The sequence below is a fragment of the Sinohyriopsis cumingii genome, chromosome 4, assembly GCF_028554795.1.
Source record: "Sinohyriopsis cumingii isolate HCF-2022 chromosome 4, ASM2855479v2, whole genome shotgun sequence".
NCBI classification, from domain to species: domain Eukaryota; kingdom Metazoa; phylum Mollusca; class Bivalvia; order Unionida; family Unionidae; genus Sinohyriopsis; species Sinohyriopsis cumingii.
The window spans coordinates 77,209,547-77,223,898 of record NC_142964.1 but is presented as its reverse complement, the minus strand read 5'-3'; the positions used below and the strand labels follow the sequence as shown (position 1 = coordinate 77,223,898).

The window sequence follows — 14,352 nt, the reverse complement described above, 5'->3', positions numbered from 1 at the left end:
TAAAAAGTAAAGGCGATCAGTCCAGTTACTCTTTACCTGAACCTATTGGGTGAATTCGCCCACATACTGCTCCAACTTTCCTGTTTTTCTTCATCCTGTCAATAAGCAGTTTGACAGATTCGGGTTTGAAGTCCACGTCCCCGTCCAAGGTCAAAATAAACGTGTTTTCGGCCTGCAGTAAAGAAGTATGAAATAAAAGGACAACAGATACTCGGGATGATATACATACTCGATATAATAATATTCAATCCAAAGGAACTGTGCTTCAGCCAGTTTCATACGCACTCTACGAACAGACCTTTCTATTTCCAACTGTTCGGGATTCATGAAAAATTAAAACGGGATTCTTAGTACATTATATCTATACACTGGTACATTTTCTTCACATGACCATAGGAAACTCACGTTGGTTGTTTTAATTTATACAGACCACTTTGTTCGTTGTATCGATACATTAATACACCTTTATAATATACGTTATAGGACACTGACGCATTGTCATAGCATATTGTATAGGGCATATATTTTGTGCAATTCTGCTGATTTCGTTTTTATTTCGCTTTGCTTACTTAAGGGCTGTGAAGTAGTTTTAATAATCACTACGGACTATTAATGGTATTTAAAGATATCGTCAGTCATACAAATAGTTTTTGTATACAAATGTCGGACATAGAAGTAAAGAAGTTGTTTAAACCCCGCCCAATGAATAATGACGTAATTGACATAGCAATGATATCACATTTTTTAAATAACTTTTAAGAGGATGATGTCTACCTGAATGGAGTTCAAGACGGCGACGTGAAAGCGTTTGATGGAATATATATATATATATGCGTGTGGATGGGTGTGTTAATGTCTGTGTGTATTTCAAGATATCATTTAGATCTTGTCAAACTCCAAGATGGCAAATATCCAGTGTGTCTCAACTATATTCGACATTGCCATAGTTCATGGTTTGCCATTATTAAATACGTTTTCGAAGATTTTTTTATTCTTTTTTAAATGTTTATGCTTGTTTATCTATTGTTTTGCAGAATGTGCATTTACAGCTAGGTAATGTCTCACACGCAGCCCTCTTATTAACTCTCAAAAATATATATCACCATAAAAATGTTCAAAGGAAGCAATGCATGCCCGACTAGGAGTAAACAGACCATTACATTGTGAGGTAGTTTTCACATGTATTATAAAGATTATTGCTTTGCACTTGCATTATATCCTCAGAAGAACTGACGTTAGCACATCAACCTTCGTCAATACATTTTCAAATAATATAAAACATCCTTCTGCGGCTACATCTCTTTTTTATGTCAGAAAATCATGCGTTGAGTTAGCTTTGACAATCTGCCATTTCAAGTATATTCCATTTTTAACTCAAATTTTCCAGGTTACAAACTGTTTGAAAATATACAGGATTCTAAAATAATATTCGTGATCAGTGTATTATTAATTTAAAGAACTTCATGCACATATACCATCTCATAAACCTCTGGGTCGATTCTTCTAAACAAGGACTTGATGGGTCTTGAAAGGTTATCCTTCTTCGACTTTCCCTTTTTCCTTTGTCTAGGTTTGGAAAAGCCACTCTCCATCTCTGATTCTTCCGCCATCATTTTGTCGGCCTCTTTGGCTCCCATCAGACGGTATCCAAGTAGGTAGTACAAGTACAGGCACTAGAAAATAATTTTTGTGATTGAATGATTGATATTTAATTTGAAGACAACCAGAGACGAAGGGGTTCTGGTTATTTACCTTCCTATTCAGATCTATTCTTAAGCGAAATTTCAAAAATTATGGTAGCGAAATAACGTAACTAACGGAATGCATAACATTTATATTCCTATTATTTATTTACTGGCAGTTTCACATGATTATAACGGACACTGAATGTTCCCTAAATCAATAGAATATGCGCCATTCCCGGTAGTGCTTTTAATATCGTAAACGATTAATATCTTATCGCCGAAAAAGATAATATTATGATTGAAAGTGTTACTTACACTATATATTGTTTTGTATATTAAATTCGTTTTGGGCTTGATCTTTGTCCCTTATAGATGGCACTAGTTTGGGCCTAATACAAATGTCATTTATTAAAATATATTTACTTGGACTTGATTTCAAGACCCCGATTTTTCCTTCGGAAATTCTATTTTGCCTGATTTTCTGGAAACTATCTTGTCTAGGAATATGATGGGAAAATGGCACACATTCTGGTCATCTTATTGTATCTTATGTTTTTATATAGGTTTTGATACACCAAAATTATTTATTCATATTTTATTGTCAGTAAATGTGAACTCGCTTTTAATTGTTCAGATATAAGTTGAGAGGAATCATTATTTAAATTATTGATTGTAATTACTAAAGTGGTTCTTGATTGGATTATGTCTACCGTGGGATTATTATGAATTCATTCAAAGACAGTATGGATTATATCAATGTGTTATATCAAGAATATTGGTACATCGGTACATTCAATATTATTAGAATTCATTCGGAACATTCTATACTTCCGGATTTATGATAGAACATTTAGAATTGTTTTGGGATTTAATTTGCTATTTTGTAAGTTCCTCTTAAAATGTTACTTTGTTGCTTAAAAAATTATTTATTGTATTTTACAAAAATGTTGGTTTTGCTTTCCGCTGTTACTTAGTTTAAGTCGTAACTCCATATGATATACAATATTAACATACCCTCTCAAATATATTTGGCAATTTTACAATATCTCAAAAGCATACAATATATGCTCCATAATCAAGTTTCTCATTACAATCCAACATTTGTTAGAACTACAAACCTCGATAGTCTTTGAAAAATGTCTTGTTCTTCGTCGTCTTATTTTCATGAATTTTGGAACTGAGCATTCCGATGCACATATATTACGACATTTCTGGTGTGTGGCTCCTAGAACCCGGCATTGTCGAAATTTTCTTAATAAACCAACTATTTACTGGTAGTCCATGCCGCAATCGGTACTTGCACCTCATGAAGATAACATTACGTGCATGGATTTATGCATGCTGGGAGTGTATAGAATTTCTACTACTGTGTACTTGTTTCATGCATTCAAAGCGTTTTTACAGATAGGCCGACATACCTGTGACCATCTCTTCCTGTGTCTGATCTTGTTTTTGTCCTTCACATGCACAACTAGATTCGTATGTCCAGGCATTGTCCAGATCAAGCGACCGCCATAAGGAGTGGAAAATACCTTGGGTGGGGACAGTGTGATCGGGCCTTTCACTACGGACCTACAAGAGTAGAAACTAATTTTAGAATTCACCATTTACAGGTTAAGGTTTAAATTTATTTTACATTTTTCATAAAGGTTTCTAAACTAAACCTTAAGATAATAGAAAAAAGACTACATAACTGCTACATGTAGACCATATTCGCGTCGCCTAATTCCTGCAGACCAGATGTTCGCTAACTTTGAGTTTATGAGATAAGGAAAAGCTCAGGAAAAAAAATGAGAAAGAACATAAAAGAACGAAACACCAATTATTTAGTAAGCAAAAGATGCACCGTGCAGATCCTGAAATCGATTATTTTTCTGGATAGGGGTGATGAAAAAAAATATCGGCTGTCAGATAATTCACAAAAAAATTCTTGCTCTGATGCAAGGAAATAAAAGCAAACAATAGTTTTAAAATAACCCTTACTTCAGATGAAAGAAACAAATACACTATCCTGTTTCAAAATAAAATTGATGCCCCTCCCCCATACACACACAAGTACTCAAAATTAAATTATCGGCCCTTAGAGGCTAACGCAAGATGAAATTGCGAGACCAAGATATAATGGTAGACAGGTTTTCAATCCGGACAAATGTTTATCTTGTATTATTCCATTCATACCTGGCGGCGTCTTCCATGCATTCACAAAGTTGTTGCACAAAACTGTTCGGCACAAATTTGTCCACCTTTTCGTCAAGTTCAAAGGCATCGTCGAAAATGATGTGAACTATAATGGTAGAAAGCAAAATCGTATACCAGATTATTTTAATTGAATGTATTTTCTTATTGTAGATAGAACACACGCGGAATGAATGTTTAGCATCTGATGAGACAATTATTATCTACGTCAAAAGCTAAGACCTTATCATGCATCTTTTTCCTAAAGTTAATGGTTTAATAATGCATCTCCCGTGTTCTACCTTAGAAGATATTGTTGTATAATAATAATAATAATAATAATAATAATAACAACAATAACAATGAGATTAATTTAGTTAAGATTTTGTCAGTGTTGATCTTTGTTCTCTTCTTTCATATTGTATTAGCTTTCCCTTGCTTGTAGATTAGTCATGCAAAACCTTTTCTGTCCTGCCTGTTTACAAAATAATCTTGCTGACAATATAAAAAACTATAAAAACAATACGTTCTTTCGATTATTTTGAACCGTTCTCATGAGAATCGATAAAGCACTTGTGCTATAGAAATTTAACAGGCTAAACGAACGTCTGGCGACTTCAGTACATGTGGATTATAGAATGCGGTGCTTATTAGTCATTGCCTTGGCAAGTGGGGTTATAAAGGGTTCTAGTATCGATTGTTTTAATGTGAAAGTCCCATTTAAAAAGCAATAACAATATGAATTAAAACTGTTTATAACAAAAACACTTACTCTCAAGCTCGTAATAGTCAGGATCCTTGATACCAAATTTGTCTTGGGCCAATCGACTCGCACAGTGGACGTAATCTAGTCTACAAGGTACGTATTAATGACATTAACTAAAGCGCATTTAACGTCGTCTTGAATTAAGACAAACATTTTAACGTATTTTATTTGCATCTAAAAGAAGGTGATCTGAATAAATCGTATCAGTGATTTTAAATTATTTGAAGTTTGAAATGTATAACGTAAGTTTATGTGTTCAATATAATTAACTTGCTTGCTATCGGCTTTTTCATCCCCGAATGACCATCTGAATAAAATATGCCTTTGCTAGATCATATACACTAATTTACAGAGATTCTAAAATAGAAAACAGTTTTTGTGTGCTGAAAACAGTTTAATTAAGAGATTGCTGTTAAAGAGTTAATGAACATTACTAGATACATATCTTATAATTAGTTCAGTTTATTAAACAGGCAAAGGAATTAAAGCTAAAAACGAACCGGAAGAGAGACTTCAGCAGCTGCGTCATTTCCTGTCTGGTCTCGTGCCACATGGTTGCGCACGCATACACCTGAGGAATAACATTTGGATTACTGCTGATGTAGGGATCATCTCCTGAATAACTGTCCTCCCCTACGTATCTAAACGTGTCAAAACCGGTCAGCTTGATTTCCTTGTCGTTACGGCGTCTGCGTAGTGTGAGAGTAAAATCTGGGAATACTCCATCGTAATGTGGAGTGATGAACAATCTGAAATAAAGGACAGAAAACTACTCATAACTATACTAATACGGATATGACTGATTCGTTTTCACATTTGAGGAATACCACCCTACAGAACTGTCTAATTATACAAAAAAAATGAAGAATATGTGAGACTATGTTCATCTCTTTAAAAATCTGAAAACATCGCGAATGCCATGCACAACCTATGTTCCCTACAATCAATGCTTTCAAATAAATTCAAAAACATTGCCAAATTATCAGTTAATTTATCCATGGAGTTTAAGCAAAACAAAACATTTTGAAATAGCCATTTCATCCCCGTAGGCTGTACATAGCTGATTCGACTAATTATATATGTTCGACTGATGGTATATTCTAAAGAACGAGAAGAATTGCTATTAATTCCATTTACTTACTTTTCAAGTTTTGCCATCCTTTCACTCTGCGGGAACCATATGTGGGACACTGTAATACAGTATGATAGTAAGAGAACAGCGGCAGCGACTAATGGCATAATTAGCCCCTCAGTGCCTTCATTAGTGCAAAACCATCCACCAGTGTGCCAGTTAGCTGGAAGGAATTGGTATCGACACTGTAGATAAGCAACCGCCAATGAAGTAGGTGGTGCTAATACTATCGGTAGAGAGAATGCCATCGTTTGCATGTGAAGCTTGCATATCAATCCTGCTAGATAGGTTAGAAGAATCCCAGTTCCTATCTGCAGATACATCAGGCTGTACTTGACAAAATGAGCCTCAACAGGAGTTTCCGCATTAAGATTGCTGATTGGAGAGGAGCTGACTTTGAAATCAGAATTTCCAGTAAGAAGTCTAGCCAAGAGAATTGTCAATCCAATTTTGAAAGGACCAACCAATAGAAACGTCGTTTCTCTTGAATCTTGCAAAATCTTTCTCATGTGTTTAAACGGGATTGTAATCTTTCCAAATATTGTCCATTCGCCGGATACATAATTTTCCCACCAGCCAAGAGAGGTCAGAAGAAGGCCAATTGGAAGCTCCCAGGTGGCTGTTCTTTCGAGGATTACTGGCGTGAAGGTATATCCATTTGTCTCATGGCCTTCAACAATAGAAAAATTCCCTTCCTTAACAAAATCGCCTACGGTGAAGAAAGGGATTGCAAGTATCTGAACTATAAACGCAGCTATGTTCATGATAATCGCCACTATCTCACTGATGCTTGGATTAGGTCGCTTTTCATGAACTATGACCTTGAGAAGGCTCGGAATCTGACAAATGGCGAAAGTGGTTACAATTCCCCGAAACAAGTCTGTAGACGGGAGGACTCTGTATACAAGAAGGGACACGCCAAACGTCTGAAGACACTCCAAGATTAGTACCTAAAATAAATTTACACAATTACTTGTATCATGTGTTACAATAAAGAGTTTCCTTTTGTAGAATAAATATAATTTACTTATTGGGATTGAAGTTAAAGGAATTTTTATTTTTACTAACAGAACGTTACATTTTTGGGAATTCTCGTAATATGTATTTATGACCACTACTAATCAGAAGACTAAAATGAATATATAACTTATCTCTGTATATGCTGCGAACGAATACCGTTCCTATTTGCTCGCTATTCAACATTCAATTTCTATAATTTCTTTTCAACTATACTACATCTTCTAAAATTACCAAATATTATTCATAAACTTTTCTTAAGAAATAATTGATATAAATAAAATAAATAAATGCCTGTTTTCAGTGACTGAATTCGTCATAGTTTCTTAGTTATACTATACTTCAAAAGGGATATCTAGTATGCAAGATAAATCCCCAAATTCATGGTATTGATAGAAAAACGGGAATTTGGAAAGCCCTATGCATTTAATGAACACACTTACTACAAGGACTGTCTTAGGACGTGGCCACTCTTTGCCACCGAAAAGAATCTTCATTAATGACATTAACCAGCTCCAACCCAGAGGACCGCAAACACAAAATAGAAGGGTTGTAATGTGCTCGCTGCTGGCTTGAGGAGATTCCTTTAAAAGATAAGCAAGAATAAAATTTTATAATTATTTAATTCTGTTTTTATTTCTACGTAAATATTAACCTCGTTGTATGATTTAGACGAAATTACAGAACTGTGTTTATATTTTATGTCTCCTTCAACAGAACAAGTGAAGTCATGATCTGACTTAAAGATGGAAATACTCGAATTTTTATTTAAATCTTCGAAATTTGTTGGCCTTCTGGTTTAAAAAAAAAAAGAAAGTAAAATTCTTCTAAAAAAACATTTAGGGAATGATTGGCAGCAAACGTGTGGTATATATTTGTTTTTGTTATACTTGTATCCTCAGGAAAATACTGAGGCATACCGGTAACAAACTCCGGTAAAAGAAACAAGAACATCTGTCGTTAGATACAAAATGGCGAATAATGTAAATATATCATGCTTGGTCATCTGTGAATATAAACTGACACGTATAATGTCAAAACGTTACCTTGTTGATTCCAGAAATAATAAGCATAAGAGATAGTCTGTTGGCCACGGCTCCCCCGAGAACTGCAGCAAATAGGAAGATGTACAGTACCAGTCGTACAATCTTCAGAATTTCCTTGAAAATGGCATCATTTTCTTCGAACTCTCTCTCCGAAACTTGGAAAATGTCGTACGGCCGCCTGCATTTATAATGTATGACAGTTACTGTAAACAAACTTATATTTATCAAGTTAGTTCCCTTGGCACAATTAAGAAATATGAGGAGTATATCGATAAAATAAGTATTGTTTTGGCGAAGCAGACCAATACCTTTTTCATACTGCCAAATTAAACTAATCTTTTCTTATATTGAAATTATCATTTGCTGAAAGTTACCTGGTTTCATACGTGTAATATCGTATAGAAATACTCTGCTAGCCTTGATTTAAAATTATTCTAATATAGTTATTCTGATATGAACATGAAAAATGGCTGAAAAGTTATTCAGGCCTGGTAGTAATGGGCACATCGCAGAGGGCCAGGATCTCTACAATTTGCTTGATATAGCTTTAAAAAGAATAAATTATGCTGGATGACTATCGTTCAGAGAAGATCGGTATGTATGAGAGAGTTATATGTCTTCTAAATGAACTGCTTTGAATACTTAGAATCCAACTCATTCATATTTTCACATGTATAAAGGGACGTAATAACGTTAGCTAAATTAAAGGTTTCCTAGTAAAGTTATGCTGTAAAAATCAAGGTTATGAATGCAGGGAAGCAGTGACCTTAGCATAAATGATAATGTACAATAATCACAATTAAATTTATTCAAGGTATCATTAATACAAAACGAATCGTCAAACATGATTGAAATACAGTAAGGCTTGGTAAACTTATGTCATAGAAACAAACATCGGGAGAAATGGACAATCAGGGCCAAAACTCCTGTAAATGACGTCGAGTACTGCTGGAAATCAAACTCGCTGAAGAGCTAGTTATTCTAAATAGAAACGCAATCTTCAGTTATAATCGGACACATTTTATAGAAACCAAAGTCAGAAGGAACAGCAATACCTCTTCTAAACGAGGTCACTCCCGCAAAATCACATCTACATCTATGAGATAATGTTCATACAACATCGCATCAGAATGTTTTGAATTGTTTCTGGGCTACCATTGTTACCAGCAATATCCACTTTGAATATATGAAGTTTATTGCCAAAGGCCATAATTCAATCCAAACTGGAGCTGACGAGACAACCTATAAACGATTCACCTGGGATCGTGAAACAATTCGTACAAGTTTTATCAGAATATGTTGCACGTTTTCTGCGTTTTGCAGGTTACACTTATCTGCTGTAGTAGAAATGTAACATTAATGGCAAAGGAGAATTGACTCCGTCAATACTGGATATGAAAAACAAGAGTTATTGAAGCTTCCACATATAATACGAGATCCAGTTATTTGCAGGTGTTGTTGACCTATCCTAATTTCAAGAAATGTGAACTGACGGACGGAAAGAACTATTAGAACAGTGATGAAGCATCCCGATGCGGGTCCCTGATTATTTTCAGTGCTGTTTATTATGCTTGTCAATTCCTTCAAGTATTATGCTAAACCTGATGCACTGCATTATTTTTTCAAAAACGAAAGAAAGTTTTTAGTTAGATATCATCTTGATAAACATATTTACACAAAAGGCTCACCAATTATCGGTTTCCATAGATTCGTAGGAAGTTGTTGTCGTGCTCTTACTCTCCTCTGACATTTGCATTTTTGGTGGAAGGCTAATACCGTCTTCCGTCAGATTGCCACGAGACGGTGGTTGAGGAGCCGTTTTGTTCTTCCTTTTCTCAAGACTACTGAGCTGCCCAGTTCCATCATCATTTAGCTGAACAAGTTTTTCCTGAAGAAGTGCAGCCGTATCGGTATAACCGATATCAATACTAACGGCCGAATGTCTTGGTGTGCTGTTCATTGGACCATCAGAGCTGTCCGAATCACATGATTCCGACGACAGCATAGACTGCTGAGATCTACGACGCTGTTCGTCTTCCAAATGCTGTCGTTCCATAAGTTCTTGCTGTTGACGTAGGCGACGCTCTTTTTCTTGTTGCTCTTCAATCTACGGTCAAAATCATATACTTTACTTTTTGTGTTAGAATTACTCGAGTATTGGCAATGTTTGGATTTAATTATACATTATGACACAAATGACAACACTTGTTAGGTTTGATCATTATGTGTGTGTGTGTGTGTGTGTGTGTGTGTATGTGTGTGTGTGTGTGAAACAAAAATGACATACCACTGTGCAACAGGAGAAACTGGCAATATGCTTTCATGGTTTTGGGATCAAGTTTGCAAAGTAGAAAACACGATTAAAAAACAGGTACAAACACAAAACTTGGCTAAAACAGAATGTTAATGTAATAAACCAGCATATGGATACTATTTTATTAACTTGTATGTGTTTGTAATTGCTCTTCATTTGTTGTCCACCATGAAAATAGAATCTGCACGTACGTTTTCCTTTACACACACGCGCGCACGCACCCCCACACCCCCATATATATATATATATATATATATATATATATATATATATATATATATATATAGAGAGAGAGAGAGAGAGAGAGAGAGAGAGAGAGAGAGAGAGAGAGAGAGAGAGAGAGAGACAGACTACGCTGATGTAGTGGGCAAAGAGGACTTGCCTCCCAAATTTGACAAGAAATTAAAGTATGTGTTCCGGCGTGGATTCTATGAGGATTTTGGTGAAATAATGTATTTGTGTTAAATATCAAATAAACATACACCTTTGAAGCTCATGAAGACAACTTACAATAGTAGCGAATATACTGTGTTGTATATGTTTGTGTATTCGCAACTTACCTTCACCCTCAAGACGGATTCCATGATGTCTTTGTGCCAGTTTTTCAGAAATACCTGTAAACGAGATTGTGAATTGGTAGGATGAACGGAGATGACTTTTGTTTTCTTTACAGGAACTCTTGCTCTGCAAAGGCAGTTTAAAACGATTGCTGATGTGCCAGGGCCAACAGAGTTAGCAAAGTACGACTTGATTTTGTTATATAAACTCAGAGACATAAACCAGATGATAAGACAAAGGAGGTCTATATCCATTCAGCGAAGAATAATGTATTCATTGAACATTGTATCAGATTTATGATTTTAATGATTTATGATTTTAAGGAGGTCTATATCCATTCAGCGAAGAATAATGTATTCATTGAACATTGTATCAGATTTATGATTTTAATCTGTCTGTTTACTTTTTAAATCTACAAAAGCTTCTGTCAAAAAATAAAATGTACCGTGATCCTACCTTAGTTTTACCAATTTGGTATCCCTGGATGCCCGCATTCTGCAATATTATCATACACTTCTCTTCAGCGTGTTCACAGTAATCAACATCACAAAGCAAACCATACCTGGGTTACAAGATTAAACATATTGTTATGATTTAGCAAAATTATTTTAAAACATAATAGAACTTCTTTGACACCATCCTTGCGAAACGGAACGGCAGCAAAGTGTAAGAGAACAAAATGTACAATCGACTTCAAAGATGATTGTTTTGGAGACATTCTTCATGCATCATTTACGAGGTCTCTTTTCAAAATATTTATATGCATACTAATACAAACCACTGATACTGAGGTAAACGAAATTAAAATCAGTATTAAAATCGCAAATATTTTCTTTCAATGCGACACTAGTATATTTTCGTAACAACTTTGCATCAAGATGTCAGTTTCATTAAATTATATACCTAAAGTTTCATAATCAGTTATAATAATTGGGACATGTCTACCTTACACTCACAGGTAACGATTGTTACAATGGAACACGACTACCTTTGAGCAAAGTCCTCAAATCTAATCCTAAATGGATACCCATCTCTGCGTAGCTCTGCAAGTTCCATCAGTCCATTGCACAAGAGCTGTCTTCTGACAAGCTCAGAATCGAATTTTCCTGATGACAAATTATTATTCGGTTTGATGCACCTAGAAACGAAACAGTACTTTTCAATCGAAAACTTAAAAGGTGCACTACTTTAACTGCCGCTATTGCACAACAATTTAAGCTATCTATCACTGTCGTTCAGAATTGTAATATCGAAACATTTTTAAAAAACAAATCTGGGGCCAGCTCCATCGATTCTGATTCATTATATTTGACAAGTTAGGTCCTTAATTGCCTTTGGTTTTGTTTTTATTTGTTGTTCATCAAGAATATCACACCCACTTATAGTAATTACGCTTTAAAAAACAAACCTAAAATTTCCATTTTTTTCTCTGCCTTCTAAGCAAATTCAATGCATATTAAGAAGCTCTCTGACTCAGTATGAGCAAAAATACATACAACTTACATCATCATCAAAATAAATTAAAACCTCTTCGTAGATAAATGTAGAATTTGAAATATTTGTAGATAAAAACAAAAATCTATGAACAGAAATATCAATTAGACGAAAGCACGACGATCACGCGGTAAATTGTGATTGTTTTAATTTCATCTTTATACACATGGTTTTAGTAAGTGATTCAAAACTATTACAATAAATGAGTATATGGGCAGAGATTCTCGATAATAAAGGTCTGCTAGAGAGGCTAATAACAGCATGTACTAAAAAAAGCAATAGCTTACGTACAACACGTGACTTGAATATAATATTTTACGGACAAACATCTTACCTGACAAACAATGGTGAAGCCTGTGTTAGTTTTCCCATCAAATTTGACAGCGATTTCTGAAAACAGATATTTATGGACATATAATAGTTCAAATTAAAAAGGTAAAATAAATGACAATATATTCACTATTCAATGGGACAGACACACTCTTTTTCCCTATGTATATATATATATATATATATATATATATATATATATATATATATATATATATATATATATATATATATATATATAGAGAGAGAGAGAGAGAGAGAGAGAGAGAGAGAGATACTATTAACAAATAATGTCTTTTTGATCATTCTCCAGTGTATTAATACATGTCTGAACAGAAAGAGAAACACTTACTATATTGTTTCAAATAGTCATAAATCTAATCATATATTCATTAAAATGTACCAGAAATTTAGAAAACATCTCATTTATATGATCAATTCACCAGAAACAATTAACAAGATTTACTTTGAAATGGCGAGTCACTGTGGGTGATGGTCTCGAAGTTGTCAAGTGGTCGAATGTTTCTCCTGAAAGACCTCTGCAGAATGAAAGAAATTAAATTTTACTCAGTAAGATTTATTATAATATTCCACAATGTGTATAGAAGATTGACAAATATAATGGTTAAAGAAAACTGTGTAAAAACACGAAAATAAGCACCTGAAATATTTCAAGTGGCAGACCTTATTTAGTGCCTTATTCTCTCTGGAAAGTTACTAAATTTCACATTCGCTTATTAGCGAGTTAAACAGTACAATGTCATCGAGATTTTCCGATGCTCATTGTTATGAAAAACATACTTAGATATCAGACGACTAAAATTTAATGTCTACGTGAAATATAATTGCAAAATAACGAGAAAGGGATTCTGTAAATGTGTGTTGTTTCCATTGTCCGTACTCAGCAATCTTCAGAAAATTGACATTTGATACTGGAAGACATAAACAAACAAAATAAAAACACAACTAAAATCCGTTTAATTGCTTAGAACGTTCACGAATCTGTAAGAGGATCATATTTTAACTAAAGAGACCAAGTCCTCATCAGTTATTTCAGTCAGGGGACGGATGCTACTGATTAGCTCATGTCATTCAGAACGACTAAATCAGAATCATTCGGCACAAACATGAAAGAATGAAACTATACCGTTTTTAAGTTTATAATAATAATAATAATAATAATAATAATAACAACACAGTGGTTACTTGCTAATGTTTTTCATGATGTCTTATACCATTCTATATTGACCAAAAACAATCAGTCTTACTTTTTTCTCTTAATACGTAGAGATGCCTTCCGGGAAAGACTTTCTCGAAGTTTCTGTGGGTCAATAGCAGTAGGCCATGCTGTTGGAAGTTGGGGTCTTGAGGAATAGTTACTAGCGTAGCTGTAAATTACATGAGATTATAAGAAACCATAGGTGGTACCTCTGAGAAAATAAAAATGTTTTTACAAATGTCTGTCTATAACGGACATTACATGGAATTTCAATGATACTTTGGTATGACGGATTTAGCCTAATATGAACATAATGTGGATTGAAATTTGATATGCTATGCCGTAGATAGGGATTATTCAAGCTAAATTATTTTCAAAAGCTGAACAATTAGCTGCCATATACTTTCACGATATGTGTGAATAGAAGCGACTTTCTCAAGAACTGTTCGAATGTCATGTACTCAGAATACAACCTAGGAAGTAACGATGGAGGATATTGTCTCAAATATGATATGGTACAAAATAAAAAGCCAGGGAAATTGTATTGTTTTGTATAAATATTTTGAAAGTCAATTGTGTTTTAAATACTACCAATTACACTATGTAATTTAAAATA

General features: G+C 34.3%; 1 protein-coding gene across 1 annotated transcript in view; it reads right to left on the bottom strand.

Annotated features, from left to right (window-relative positions):
• Positions 1-14,352, bottom strand: part of LOC149801493 (chitin synthase chs-2-like) — a 65,394-nt gene that overhangs the window by 5,076 nt on the left and 45,966 nt on the right. Inside the window, exons 13-28 of the mRNA XM_089955665.1 lie at positions 13,786-13,905; positions 12,984-13,056; positions 12,522-12,577; positions 11,682-11,831; positions 11,150-11,255; positions 10,696-10,749; positions 9,510-9,928; positions 7,822-7,999; positions 7,219-7,359; positions 5,768-6,708; positions 5,127-5,375; positions 4,633-4,712; positions 3,864-3,969; positions 3,104-3,257; positions 1,476-1,673; positions 37-172 (exon numbers count right to left, since the gene is read on the bottom strand). Coding sequence (XP_089811791.1) covers positions 37-172; positions 1,476-1,673; positions 3,104-3,257; positions 3,864-3,969; positions 4,633-4,712; positions 5,127-5,375; positions 5,768-6,708; positions 7,219-7,359; positions 7,822-7,999; positions 9,510-9,928; positions 10,696-10,749; positions 11,150-11,255; positions 11,682-11,831; positions 12,522-12,577; positions 12,984-13,056; positions 13,786-13,905 — 3,161 coding nt within the window. The remainder of the gene's footprint in view (positions 1-36; positions 173-1,475; positions 1,674-3,103; positions 3,258-3,863; positions 3,970-4,632; positions 4,713-5,126; positions 5,376-5,767; positions 6,709-7,218; positions 7,360-7,821; positions 8,000-9,509; positions 9,929-10,695; positions 10,750-11,149; positions 11,256-11,681; positions 11,832-12,521; positions 12,578-12,983; positions 13,057-13,785; positions 13,906-14,352) is intronic.